The 12,305-nt window shown below is 55.0% G+C and overlaps 1 protein-coding gene across 4 annotated transcripts; it reads left to right on the top strand.

Moving 5' to 3' along the window:
- Nucleotides 1-1,023: 1,023 nt before the first annotated feature.
- On the top strand, nt 1,024-11,193 carry LOC118159445. 4 transcript variants are annotated; one of them, XM_035314026.1, is made up of 7 exons: nt 1,024-1,208; nt 1,676-1,714; nt 3,003-3,110; nt 3,375-3,399; nt 3,678-3,733; nt 3,894-3,925; nt 10,866-11,193. In XM_035314026.1, the coding sequence occupies exons 1-7, from the start codon at nt 1,142-1,144 to the stop codon at nt 10,911-10,913; spliced, it is 375 nt and encodes a 124-aa protein (XP_035169917.1). In that variant the 5' UTR covers nt 1,024-1,141; the 3' UTR covers nt 10,914-11,193. The 4 variants fall into 4 exon arrangements, 3 of the variants coding, with proteins under 3 accessions (XP_035169917.1, XP_035169916.1, XP_035169915.1); XM_035314024.1 differs by lacking the exons at nt 1,024-1,208; nt 1,676-1,714; nt 3,678-3,733 and having other exon boundaries at nt 2,899-3,110; nt 3,894-4,146; nt 10,857-11,193; XM_035314025.1 differs by lacking the exons at nt 3,003-3,110; nt 3,375-3,399; nt 3,678-3,733; nt 3,894-3,925; nt 10,866-11,193 and adding an exon at nt 1,902-2,540 and having other exon boundaries at nt 1,676-1,720.
- The last annotated feature ends 1,112 nt before the right edge of the window (nt 11,194-12,305 follow it).

The following is a 12,305-nucleotide window of genomic DNA, read 5'->3' as shown; positions in this document are numbered from 1 at the left end:
GCCCTGCAAGTGCCACGTGATGACACCCAAGATAATCTCTTCCATGAGCTTCCCTGGCACTGAGGTCAAACTAACAGCCCTATAGTTTCCTGGGTCAACCCTCCGGCCCTTCTTGTAGAAGGGTGTCACATTTGCTAGCTGCCAGTCAACTGGGACCTCCCCTGATAGCCAGGACTGCTGATAAATGATGGAAAGCAACTTGGCCAGCTCCTCCACTAGTTCTTTCAGTACCCTTGGGTGGATCCCATCCGGACCTATTGACTTGCGTACATCCAGATGCTGTAGCAGGTCACCAACCATTTCCTCATGGATTGTGAAGGCCATATCCTGCTCCCCATCCCCTTCCACCAGCTCAGAGTACTGGGTATCCAGATAACAACTGGTCTTGCTGCTAAAGACTGAGGCAAAGGCATTAAGCACCTCAACCTTGGGACAGACCACATAAAACAACGTAGAAAAAAAATACACCAGCACCCAAAAAGTACCTGCTGTACAAACAGAACAGAAAGGAGTCTTCCACACGTTTACAGGACAAATCTGCTGTTATCTCATCCCTCGCAGACCCAACTATCCCACAGTAAGAGAACCCCAGACCCTGCTGCCAACAACAGCTCTACAGCCAATTGTTGACTTCTACTCCCAGTGCTTTACCTCCTCACACCCCTTACCCTCCCCATCAGGATGAAGGGCAACACTGCCTGCAGCCTTGATAAATGCCCCAAATCTCTGATATCACTTTGGAGTTGGTGCAGGAATCCTCTGGCAACATCATTTGTGCAGACACTGAAGAAAAGGCAAGTGACATGGTCCAAAGAAGGCAAAGCAGTGAGCAGTGTTGGGACACAGAGAAGGAGGGCTTTGCAAGGATGCTGCTCCTGAGATACAGGTAAAAACCACACGTGCTGCGGTGTCTGAGAAGACAGAAATAATAGCGGGGGCTCTCAAAATACAACGGATACAGCAGGGTCTGAGGCAGGGCCCCTCTGATGAGAGCTTCTGCTGTGGGCTAGGCTAAGGCGGCCACAGAAAGGCCACAGCACAGGTCCCAGCTGCACTGCAAGCCTCTGTCCCACCACCCCCAGCTCACACCAAAGCAGACACCTGAAAAAGACGGAGCTCCCCAAGAGCAGCGCCCCAAGAGATGCTGGGGCAGGTGCCATGGGCAAAGCTGTCTCCTTCTGGCCCTGTCTTCCTGCTGCTGGCACTCTGTGAGTTGGGGCATTGTTGTGCGTGGGGGCTGAGGGCTGGAGGGCTGCTGGTGGGAGCAGGACAGGCCTGTGGTGGGCACAGGGGAGGATACGGGGCGGGCATGCAGCACTGCGGGGCAGAGTTATTTTGGGGAAAGTAGGATGAGAATTGCTTCCTCCAGCTGTGAAACAGATCTTGCAAGGGGCCCATTTCTCCAGCACAAAAAAGTTATTTGGAGTCTTAGAGTGAGACTTTTGGAATGCTGGATGCTTTAGGGAGCTATGGGACTTAATGTGGAACAGAAAACACATCCAGAACAAATTAGAATGGCTGCCAGGGGTGGAGATGAAGTAGTTTCTGGATGAAGACATGCTGGTGGGAAGGTGACTGCTCAGCCAGGATCTAGAAGTGGGGCTGTGGGCAGCGAGGTGGGGGAGAGCCGGGTTACTGCCCTTCTAAGCAAAGCCCTCTCTGCCCCATGCTGCAGGTGCTGTCTTGACCACCCAGGACATCTGCAGCTCCCCAGGTGATGGTGAGAGTGGGAATGGGTGGCAGAAGGGAGATGTGTCAGGGGTGGAGATGGGAAGGTAGAGGGAATTTGTTCCCCATGTCTAAAGCCCTGGAAAAGAGATTTTTCACCTTTAAGATCCAGGTCACTTTGCATCTCTGCTGTCACTAACACTGCCCACGGAATCCCTGCACTGTCTCTCCAGGGGACCTCCCAGCTCCAGCACTATTCCTGAACACCTCCAGCGCTCAAGAAGGGGAATTGGTTACACTTCGCTGCACCATTGATGGCCATTCAGCCCCTACCCGAACTGTATTCTGCAAGGACAGGATGGAGGCACACAGCCTGAAAGGGCAACTAGGAAAGCTGAGTTACACCATCATTCTAAATGTCACCCAGGGGAGCAAGGGGATATACACATGTGGGTACCAGCTCAGAGATGACAACAACCGAGTAAGGAGCTCTGCCCTCAGTGCTGGCCGCATCCTGGATGTCCCCGGTGAGATATGACTCTGGGCTGGAGGGGTCGGAAAGGACGGATGCACTTGCCACGAAATGGCTGTGCTGAGGCATGTGGTGGCATGCAGGGCATGGCTGTGGGGTGGTTCCCCCACGGGAGTGTTCCCTCTCCTCAGAGGCTGCCCCTAGAGAGAGAGCTGCTCTCAAGGGTTCCTCTGTTCCTGCAGCACCACCTCTGCTGCAGAGACGGGGCTGTGCAAAGCCCATGCACAAAGAACAAGGGCTGGCTGGGGATGTGGATGGATGCTGGTCTGAGGCAGGGATGCTCCAAGGTCTGCCCTGTACATTGATGTGCCTGTGGCAGGGGAAGGCGGATGATTGTCATGAGCTGGGCAATTACCTATTTCTGAAGAACGAGGCTATATTTATGGCTCTTAAATGGGGTCTGAAGCCATAGTGTGAGGACAAGGAGGTATTAGAGTGTTTAGGGAACCAGAAATCTCTATGTGGAACAGCAAAAAAAAAAAAAAAAAAACAAAAAAAAAAAAAAGGGCTTAGAATGGCCCCAGGGAGGAGACCAGAGAGGTGATGGTTCGAGACACAGTGCTTGAAAAGTGTCTGTCTAGCATGGACCAACAGAGGGGATATGGGCTTGGGGATTTGCCAGGTCTTGAGCCCTCTATGCAAAACCCTCTATGCCCCAAGGTGTAGGTGATGCCATGACCACCAAGGATATACACAGCTACCCAGGTGAGGACAAGCATGCAGGTGTGCCGGCTGCACAGGCACGTCCTGCTCCCTGCCTCTCCCCATCACTCCCCGCTGCCCTCATACCCTCTGTCCCCAGATCCCCATGCCCGGCTCCCGCACGCCCTCAACACAGGCACGGCGCTGGCAGTGGCGGCCGTCGTCCTCGTCCTCCTGGCTGCAGGCAGCTGGTTTGCCATCAGGAAAGGTGAGGGAGTGGGGGCAGGTGGGGGGAAAGGCTGAGGCCATGGGGGTCCTGCTGTGGGGCTGGTGCCGTGGGAAAGGTGTTGGGGTGTCCTGGGGGTGTGCAGGTGGGGCAGGCGGTGCCTGGGGGCGATGGGTGTGAGCAGCGCAGCTGGGGAGGCTGCTGAGGGAGCTGGGGAGCTTCAGCCTTGGTCCTGCAGCCCCGAGGTGGGAGCCAGGGCTGGGCAGCACCTTGGCCTGCACACCTCAGCCCCTGTTCTTCTTGCAGGTGCCTGCAGAGGGAGATGCCCAAGGTGAGCAGCAAGGGCTCCTGGCTGTGGGGTTTGCAGGAGGGAGTTGGGGGCATGGTGGGGCCCTGGGGTGTTCCTTGGCCAGGGGCAGTATTGTCTGTGTGGGTGTGGCTTCATTCCCTGTGCTGAAGGCAAAGAAGAAGGAGCTTGCTGTGGAGCTGACTCCAGCTCAAGGCTGATGGATTATAGCATCATCCATGGGAATGGCCCACATGGCCCCATGTTGCTTTGTGCCTGTGGTGCTGCAGACTCTCAGAGCCTTCTCTCTTTGCTCCCTCTAGGCCTCCCCACGGTGCTGGTAGTGATGAGGACTCTTCTGCTGATCCCAGCCAGTACTGTAAGTGCCAGTCCCTTCTTAACCTTTCTCTTCTAGGCACTGTGTGAAGTGGTGATGCCTTTGCCATGGCAAGCCGTGGCTTTGAGAGCAACAGTGATGAGGGGTGGGGAAGTCCTATATCCTGTGTGTGGCTGCACACTAACTCAGGTTCTCCCTGCAGATGCCAACGTGGATGAGATGGGCAGAGTGAAGGTGAGTTCAGCCCAAAGCCAGCCTTGCAGGCTGAGCACACATGTGATGGCTGCAAGAGGGCAGGCTGTTGGAGAGCAAATGCAAGCCAAAAGTGCCTCCGATGGCAGGAGCCTGGGAGCTTCCCGTGGCTGTGCTCTGGCTGAATCCCCCTCCTTCCATGCTCCCAGCATTGCCCCATGGTGGGCACCGGGAGAGCAAGGCTACTCCTTGTTCTGCCTTGTGTTTTGCAGCTCTCTCCATCCATCTGCTCTCAACACCCACTGGATGCCAAACGCTGAGCAAGTGAGAGGTGATGCAGCTGGTTCTGAGAGAAGCAGAGAAGAGTGGGGAAAGCCTGACCGAGCTGCCAGCTGACAATAAACCACCCCAAACAGAAAGGAGCTGGTGTAGTTCTTCTCGGCAAGGTCTGTCTGCAATGCGCTTCACATCCCTTCAGATTGACACCGCCACCCCTTTGTGTCTCGGTGTCTGTCTGCTCCGTCCCATTCCTGATGTGGCTGCATGAGACGGAGGTGCCATCAGGAACACAAAGTTAGAGACGTTTATTTGTCATTAAAACAAAACCACATCTGCAGTGTGCACACCGATTGGCACACACATGCAGACACATCCCTGTAGTGATATCTGTCCCTGTAGTTCCACGTGTGCAGCTGTGTACACCTGCGTCTTTATCGTGCAGTTTAGGGATGCATGTCTTCCACTGAGCACAGGGAGATATTTCCACTCGGTGAAGAAACACTCACACTATGATTTTGCATACCCGATACATATTAGAGATATTAATTTATTATAGGCAGAGTTGAGAGTCCTACATCCTCTTGGCTAAGCACACACAGGCCTTCTCTGGGACAGCAAACTGCAAAGAAGCCCAAAGTGCACCCCCCAGGCCCACGTTTTGGCTTCAGGAGCCCTCTGCAAGAGAGCAAAGGCAGCCGTGGGCAAGGCTCCTGTGCCCTTGCCCTGTGGCAGCGCTATCGGGGCTGGGTGCGGGTCACTGTGGCATACGTCACGGTGTCGCTCGTCTGCTGCATGGGAGGAGGCTTTATGGGGAAAAGAAAGCCCTGTTACTTCAGCTGCTGACTGTGAGCCCTGCACAACGAGCAGGCACCAGGTGCAGGAGTGCAGAAGGGAGCTGTGCACAGCTGTGACATGACTCACCCTGTCCCGTCGAACGTGGTTGATGGTGGAGTCTGTGGGGACAAAAATACACACCATGAGCCCTTGCTTCTTTTGGAGGGGAGTGAATCCCCATGAGTTTTGAGCATCAGCTTCCTGGGGTCAGCACTCAAAGCCCAGCCCCATTTCCCCTCCCATCACTCTGCTCTGGGATGCTCAGCAAGCAGCGGTGGTGGAGGGGAGATGCTGAGGTTTTGGTGCATTTCCAGCTGTCTGTGGCATCTCCTCTCTTTGCACAGCCAGCACACCTTGTGAGCTGCTCTGTGCAGGCGTGGGAAAACAAGGTCATGCTGCAACTCGAGCGAGGTTCACAAAGGGTGGTGATATATCTATAGCCTATCACCCTAGCACAACATCCTCCCTTGGTTGCTGCCTGTGGTTTCAGAGTGAGCTGTAAGGTATTTTCCCCAGCAGCTCAAGGAAACAGCCACAGCCTTAACTGCTACGCTGTGCATTGGTCTGCTCCTGAAGCAGAAATCCCTCTGAAGGGAAACTGAAGAAAGGACAAAAGCAGAGGCTGGAGTGGGGGAATTGCAGCCTGGGGCCAGAGAAAGTGTGGAAGAACCCCCCAAGCAAATGGGCTTTGTCCCTGGGAGCACTGGGATGCTGCCATGTCCCTTGTGCAGGCAGCAGCTGCGCTCTGCATGCAAGGAAGAAGCAGGACATGAGGTGCTGGAGAGAAACCTGGCCTTGATGAATGGGCAGGGATTTTGCATGTCTCAGGGGGAAATTAACTCATGGGACTGCATGGGGATTTGCATGGGATGCCCATTGGCAGACGGTCATGTGGCTTCCCCTGTGGGAGGAGGTAGTACTCACACTGCACATCTCCCGAGTCGGTGGTTTCCATCTGTGGGCTGTCAACGTGCTGCTGCCTGGGGAGGAATGAGAACGGTTCTGGGGTGTGCATGTGCTGAGGAGGGGTCATGAGGCTTCTGCATTTTGGAGTTGCTTTCCTACATCTGCCACTGAACATGATTTCAACCCACAATAAGCCCCGTCCTTCCTGCCTTCAGCACAGGGAATGATTCTGTCCAAGGAGCACCCCAGGGCCCCTCCTGCAAACCCCACAGCCAGGAGCCCTTCCTTGCTGCTCACCTTGGGCATCTCCCTCTGCAGGCACCTGCAAGAAGAACAGGGGCTGAGGTGCGCAGGCCAAGGTGCTGCCCAGCCCTGGCTCCCACCTCGGGGCTGCAGGACCAAGGCTGAAGCTCCCCAGCTCCTGCAGCAGCCTCCCCAGCTGGGCTGCTCACAGCCATCACCCCCAGGAACAGCCTGCCCCACCTGCACACCCCCACGTTCCCCCCAATGCCTTTCCCACTGCAGCAGCCCCACAGCAGGACCCCCATGGCCTCAGCCTTTCCCCCCACCTGCCCCCACTCCCTCACCTTTCCTGATGGCAAACCAGCTGCCTGCAGCCAGGAGGCCTACAGCCACCACTGCCAGAGCCCTTCCTGTGGAGAGGGAGTGCATGAACAGGGCATGTGGATCTGGGGACAGAGGGTGTAAGGGCAGCGGGGTGTGCTGGGAAGAGGCAGGGAGCAGGACATGCCCCTGCAGCCGGCCCACATTCTTCCTGATTAAGTTCCTGCATGACCCCATCCCCTGGGGACAGCAGCCTGGTGGCTCTGAGCCCCATGATGGGGGCTCTGGTTGTGCAGGAGGGAATCACTCACCTGGTGATATTGGCCCCGCCGGGGACTTGGTTACATTGCCTGGCAGGAGAAAGGGACAGGCTGAGTGTCTGCAGTGTAATGACAGCCAGCTCCATCCCCAGGCGAGGCATGTTGAGACTGCTGTGCCAACAAGAGCCCCCAAGGATCTGATGTGTAAATGCTTTTGTAAGGGATTTAGAATGGAACGGCAGAGTTGGTCTGGCAACACCTCCCTCTTCTTCCAGTAATGCAGGGGGTAGATGAACACGAGGCTGCTGTACAGCATTGTTTTCCTGTTTCTGACAGAGGTCCCTGAGTCCCTAAGGACTCCAACATCTTCCTGCACTGACACACTATGCCCCCAGACCCTGCTTACAGCCAGAAAAAATAGGCTTATTTCTCACACATAGGGAATTCCCATTCTGGCTGGAGAGCTCCACGCCATCTTTGCAGTGGACAGTTTGGTAACAGGACAATGCCCGTTAACGGCTCACTGAACCAAAACCACTTGTCCCTCCTGAGCACCGAAGGTGTTCAACATGAGGGCCAGAGATGGGAGGTCTCCTGTAGAGTTGGGGCTGGGAGGCCCTCATTGAAATGGGAGTAACATCGAGGCTGCAAAATGCTTTGTGTTGCACACAGGGAAGACATTCCTTCCCAGGTGTTACCAGCCAGAGAACAAACCCCCTCTCCCTTCCCATCTACACCACACACACACCTTCCTTTTGCCACCCATCCCCACGCTCACCATGACCTGGGGAGCTGCTAATGTCCTGGATGGTCACGCCAGCACCTGCACCATTGGGCACAGAGGGATTTAGTTAGAGGGAGTGAGACCTGGCATACTTCCATGCCACTGCCTGTGCCCCTGCTGCTGGGTCCTTGCTGGGAAGGTACCTTCCAACCCCTGTATCTCGACCAGCATCTCTCTGGTTTCCTCCCTGTGACCGTCCCAAACCCCTTTCTGTTGGTTTGCTGTTTCCGATAGAGGTCCCTGGATCCCAAAGCACTCTAACATCTTTCTGTTCTCACAATATGACTCCAGCCCCCATTTTAGAGCCATAAATGTAGGCTCCTTCTTCACACCTAGGTAACTGCCCAGCTCATGACAATCATCCCACTTCCCCTGCCACAAGCTCATCGATGTTCAGGGCAGACCTTGGAGCATCCCTGCCTCAGACCAGCATCCATCCACATCCCCAGCCCTTGTTCTCTGTGCATGGGCCCTGAAGAGTGCCAGTATCTGCAATAAATGGGATGCAGCAGGAACAGGGGACCCCTTGAGAGCAGCTCTCTCTCTAGGGGCAGCCTCTGAGGAGAGGGAACACTCCCGTGGGGGAACCACCCCACAGCCATGCCCTGCATGCCACCACATGCCTCAGCACAGCCATTTCGTGGCAAGTGCATCCGTCCTTTCCGACCCCTCCAGCCCAGAGTCATATCTCACCGGGGACATCCAGGATGCGGCCAGCACTGAGGGCAGAGCTCCTTACTCGGTTGTTGTCATCTCTGAGCTGGTACCCACATGTGTATATCCCCTTGCTCCCCTGGGTGACATTTAGAATGATGGTGTAGCTCAGCCTTCCTAGTTGCCCTTTCAGGCTGTGTGCCTCCATCCTGTCCTTGCAGAATACAGTTCGGGTAGGGGCTGAATGGCCATCAATGGTGCAGCGAAGTGTAACCAATTCCCCTTCTTGAGCGCTGGAGGTGTTCAGGAATAGTGCTGGAGCTGGGAGGTCCCCTGGAGAGACAGTGCAGGGATTCTGTGGGCAGCGTTAGTGGCAGTGGAGATGCAAAGTGAGCTGATCCCAAAGGTGAAAAATCTATCAATGGATGAACAAACGGAGAACAAAGCCCCTCTACCTTCCCATATCAACCACCAAGCCCCAGTACACCTCCCCTCTGCCACCCATCCCCATGCTCCTCCTCACCTGGGGAGCTGCAGATGTCCTGGGTGGTCAAGACAGCACCTGCAGCATGGGGCACAGAGGGTTTTGTTTAGAGTGGCAGTGACCCAGCTCACCCATGTTTCCCTACTCACACCCCTGGGTCCTAGTTGAGCAGGCACCTTCCTTCCTGCCTATCTGCATCCAGGATGAACTCCATCTGCACACTTGGCAACATTCCAATTTGCTCTGGGTATGTTTTCTGTTCCAGGTTAATCCAGTAGCTCCCTAAGGCATCCAGGAATCCTAAAGTCTTGCACTAAGACTCCAGAGAAAATAGACATGCTGTCCCTATCCTCCCCTGTGCCCACCACGGGCCTGTCCTGCCCCCACCAGCAGCCCTCCAGCCCTCAGCCCCCACGCCCAACAATGCCCCAACTCACAGAGCACCAGCAGCAGGACGGCAGGGCCAGAAGAAGACAGCTTTGCCCATGGCACCTGCCCCAGCATCTTTTGGGGCACTGCTTTTGGGAAGCACTGTCTGCTTCAGGTGTCTGCTTTGGTGTGAGCTGGGGCTGGTGGGACAGAGGCTTGCAGTACAGCTGAGACCTGTGCTGTGGGCTTTCTGTGGCCGCCTGAGCCTAGCCCACAGCAGAAGATCTCATCAGCGGGGGCCCAGCCTGAGCCCCTGCTGTATCCGTTGTATTTTGAGATCCCCCGCTGTTATTTCTGTCCTCTCATACACCGCAGCACGTGTGGTTTTTACTTGTATCTCACGGACAGCATTGTCCCTGCAAAGCCCTCCTTCTTTAAGTCCCAACACTGCTCACTGCTTTGCCTTCTTCGGATCAGGTCACTCTGGCATCATCAGCTGGGTAGATGGAGGGAGATCAGTGGATGTCATCTATCTTGACTTTAGCAAGGCTTTTGATACTGTTTCCCACGACATTCTGCTAGCAAACCTGAGGAAGTGTGGGATAGACAAGTGGGCAGGAAGGTAGGTTGGGAACTGGCTGACTGGCTGAGCTCAGAGGGTGGTGATCAGAGGTGCAGAGTCCGGCTGGAGACCTGTGACTAGCGGTGTTCTCCAGGCATCGGTCTGGGTCCGCTCTTGTTTATCATCTCCAATCTTGTTGAAGGAATAGCGTCCATCCTCAGCAAGTACACTGACGATACCAAGCTGGGAGGAGTGGCTGACATGCCAGAAGGCTGTGCTGCCATTCAGCAAGACCTGGATGGGCTGGAGAGCTGGGCAGGAAGAAACCAAAAGAAGTTTAACAAGAGCAAGTGTAGAGTCCTGCACCTGGGAAGGAACAACCGCATGTATCAGTAAAGGCCTGGAGATGACCTGCTGGAGAGGAGCTATGCAGTAAAGGATCTGGGGGTCCTGGTGGACGACAGGTTAGCCATGAGCCAGCAGTGTGCCCTGGTGGCCAAGAAGGCCAATGGGATCCTGGCGTGCATTAAAAGGAGCATGGACAACAGGTCAAGGGAGGTGATCCTCCCCCTCTACTCTGCCCTGCTCAGGCCCCACCTGGAGTACTGTGTCCTGTTCTGGGCTCGCCGGTACAAAAAAGACAGGGCTCTCCTGGAAAGAGTGCAGCAGAGTCCCTGCACCTCAGCCCCTGTCCTTCTTGCTGGTGCTGCAGATGGAGATGCCCATGGTGAACACCAAGGGCTCCTGTCTGTGGGGTTTGCAGGACGGAGTTGGGGGCATGGCAGAGCCCTGGGGTGTTCCTTTGCCAGGGGCAGAGCTGTTGGTGTGCGTGGCTGCATTCCCTGTGCTGAAGGCAAAGAAGAAGGAACTTGCTGTGGACTTGATTCCGGCTCAAGGCCAGATGGATTATAGCATCATCCATGGGAATGGCCCACAGGGACCTGTGTTCCTTTGTGGCAGTCATGCTACAGACTCTCAGAGCCTTTTCTCCTTGCTCACTCTAGGCCTCTCCATGGTGCTGGCAGGGGTGAGGACTCTTCTGCTGATCCCAGCCATTACTGTAAGTGCCAGTCCCTTCTTAACACTTCTCCTCTACTGTGTGAAGTGGTGATGCCTTTGCCATGGCAAGCCATGGCCATGGGGGCAATTATGCTGAGGGACAGAGAAGCCCTATGTCCTGTGTGTGGCTGGGCACTAACTCAGGTTCTCCTTCCAGATGCCAACGTGGATGAGATGGGCAGACTGAAGGTGAGTTCAGCCCAAAGCCAGCCTTGCAGGCTTTGCAGCTCTCTCAATCCATCTGCTCTCAACACCCACTGGATGCCAAAAGCTGAGCAAGTGAGAGGTGATGCAGCTGGTTCTCGCAGAGAGGCAGAGAAGAGTGGGGAAAGCCTGACCGAGCTGCCAGCTGACAATAAACCACCCCAAACAGAAAGGAGCTGGTGTAGTTCTTCTCGGCAAGGTCTGTCTGCAATGCGCTTCACATCCCTTCAGATTGACACCACCACCCCTTTGTGTCTCGGTGTCTGTCTGTCTGCTCCGTCCCATTCCTGATGTGGTTGCATGAGACGGAGGTGCCATCAGGAACACAAAGTCAGAGATATTTATTTGTCATCTAAATAGAGGTGTGAGCCCTGTAGCCTACATCTTTCACTGAGCACAGGGATATATTTTCACTAGAGGAAAAGACATCAATAAACTCGCACTATGATTTTGTATACCTGATATATTTTAGAGGTTTTAATGTATTGTAAATAGAGATGTGAGTCATATATCCTCTTGGTTAGACACACACAGACCTTCTCTGTGACAGCAGATCCCAAAGAGGCCCAAAGTGCACCCTCCAGCCCTACCTTACAGCTGTAGGAACCCTCTGCAAGAGAGCAAAGGCAGCCGTGGGCAGGGGTCCTGTGCCCTTGCCCTGTGGCAGTGCTATCGGGGCTGGGTGCAGGTCACCATGGCATACGTCATGGTGTTGCTCATCTGCTGCACGGGAGGAGGCTTTATGGGGAAAAGAAAGCCCTGTTACTTCAGCTGCTGACTGTGAGCCCTGCACAACGAGCGGGCACCAGGCTGCAGGAGTGCAGAAGAGAGCTGAGCACAGCTGTGCCATGACTCACCCTGTCCCGTCGAACGTGGGCAATGGTGGAGTCTGTGGGGGCAAAAAACACACCATGAGCCCTTGGTGCCTGTTGGTGGAGGGCTGAAATTCACACTGACCTTGGGCATCAGCTTCCTGCGGTCAGCACTCAATGCCCAGCCCCATTTCGCCTCCCATCACCCTGCTCTGGGATGCTCAGAAGGAGCAGTGGAGGGGAGATGCTGAGGTTTTGGTGTATTTTCACCATTCTGTGGCATCTCCTCTCTTTGCATGGCCAGCACACCTTGTGAGCTGCTCTGTGCAGGCATGGGTAAACAAGGTTAGAACAATGATGTAGACAAAAGCCCGTCCCAGTTGGAGAGGTTGCCCAAGGCAACCTACCCCCCGCATTGCTACATCTTGTGTCAAGAAAAAAAGAAGGGTTATTTTCATGGGGGGGCTATGTTCTGAAAGGGACAGAAGGCCCAATATGCCAACCGGACCTTACCCACAGAGAAGTCTCTTGCCTCCCTGGGGCTTGGGTGAGAGGTGAGAGACTTTGCTAAGAACATCACGTGCCTGGTACAGCCACCGACTACTACCCGCTACTGGTCTTCCAGGCTAGTAATGAAGAGGTAACATGGAC

The sequence above is a fragment of the Oxyura jamaicensis genome, unplaced genomic scaffold (genome assembly GCF_011077185.1).
Source record: "Oxyura jamaicensis isolate SHBP4307 breed ruddy duck unplaced genomic scaffold, BPBGC_Ojam_1.0 oxyUn_random_OJ70409, whole genome shotgun sequence".
NCBI classification, from domain to species: domain Eukaryota; kingdom Metazoa; phylum Chordata; class Aves; order Anseriformes; family Anatidae; genus Oxyura; species Oxyura jamaicensis.
This window is presented reverse-complemented; position numbering and strand designations above follow the sequence as displayed.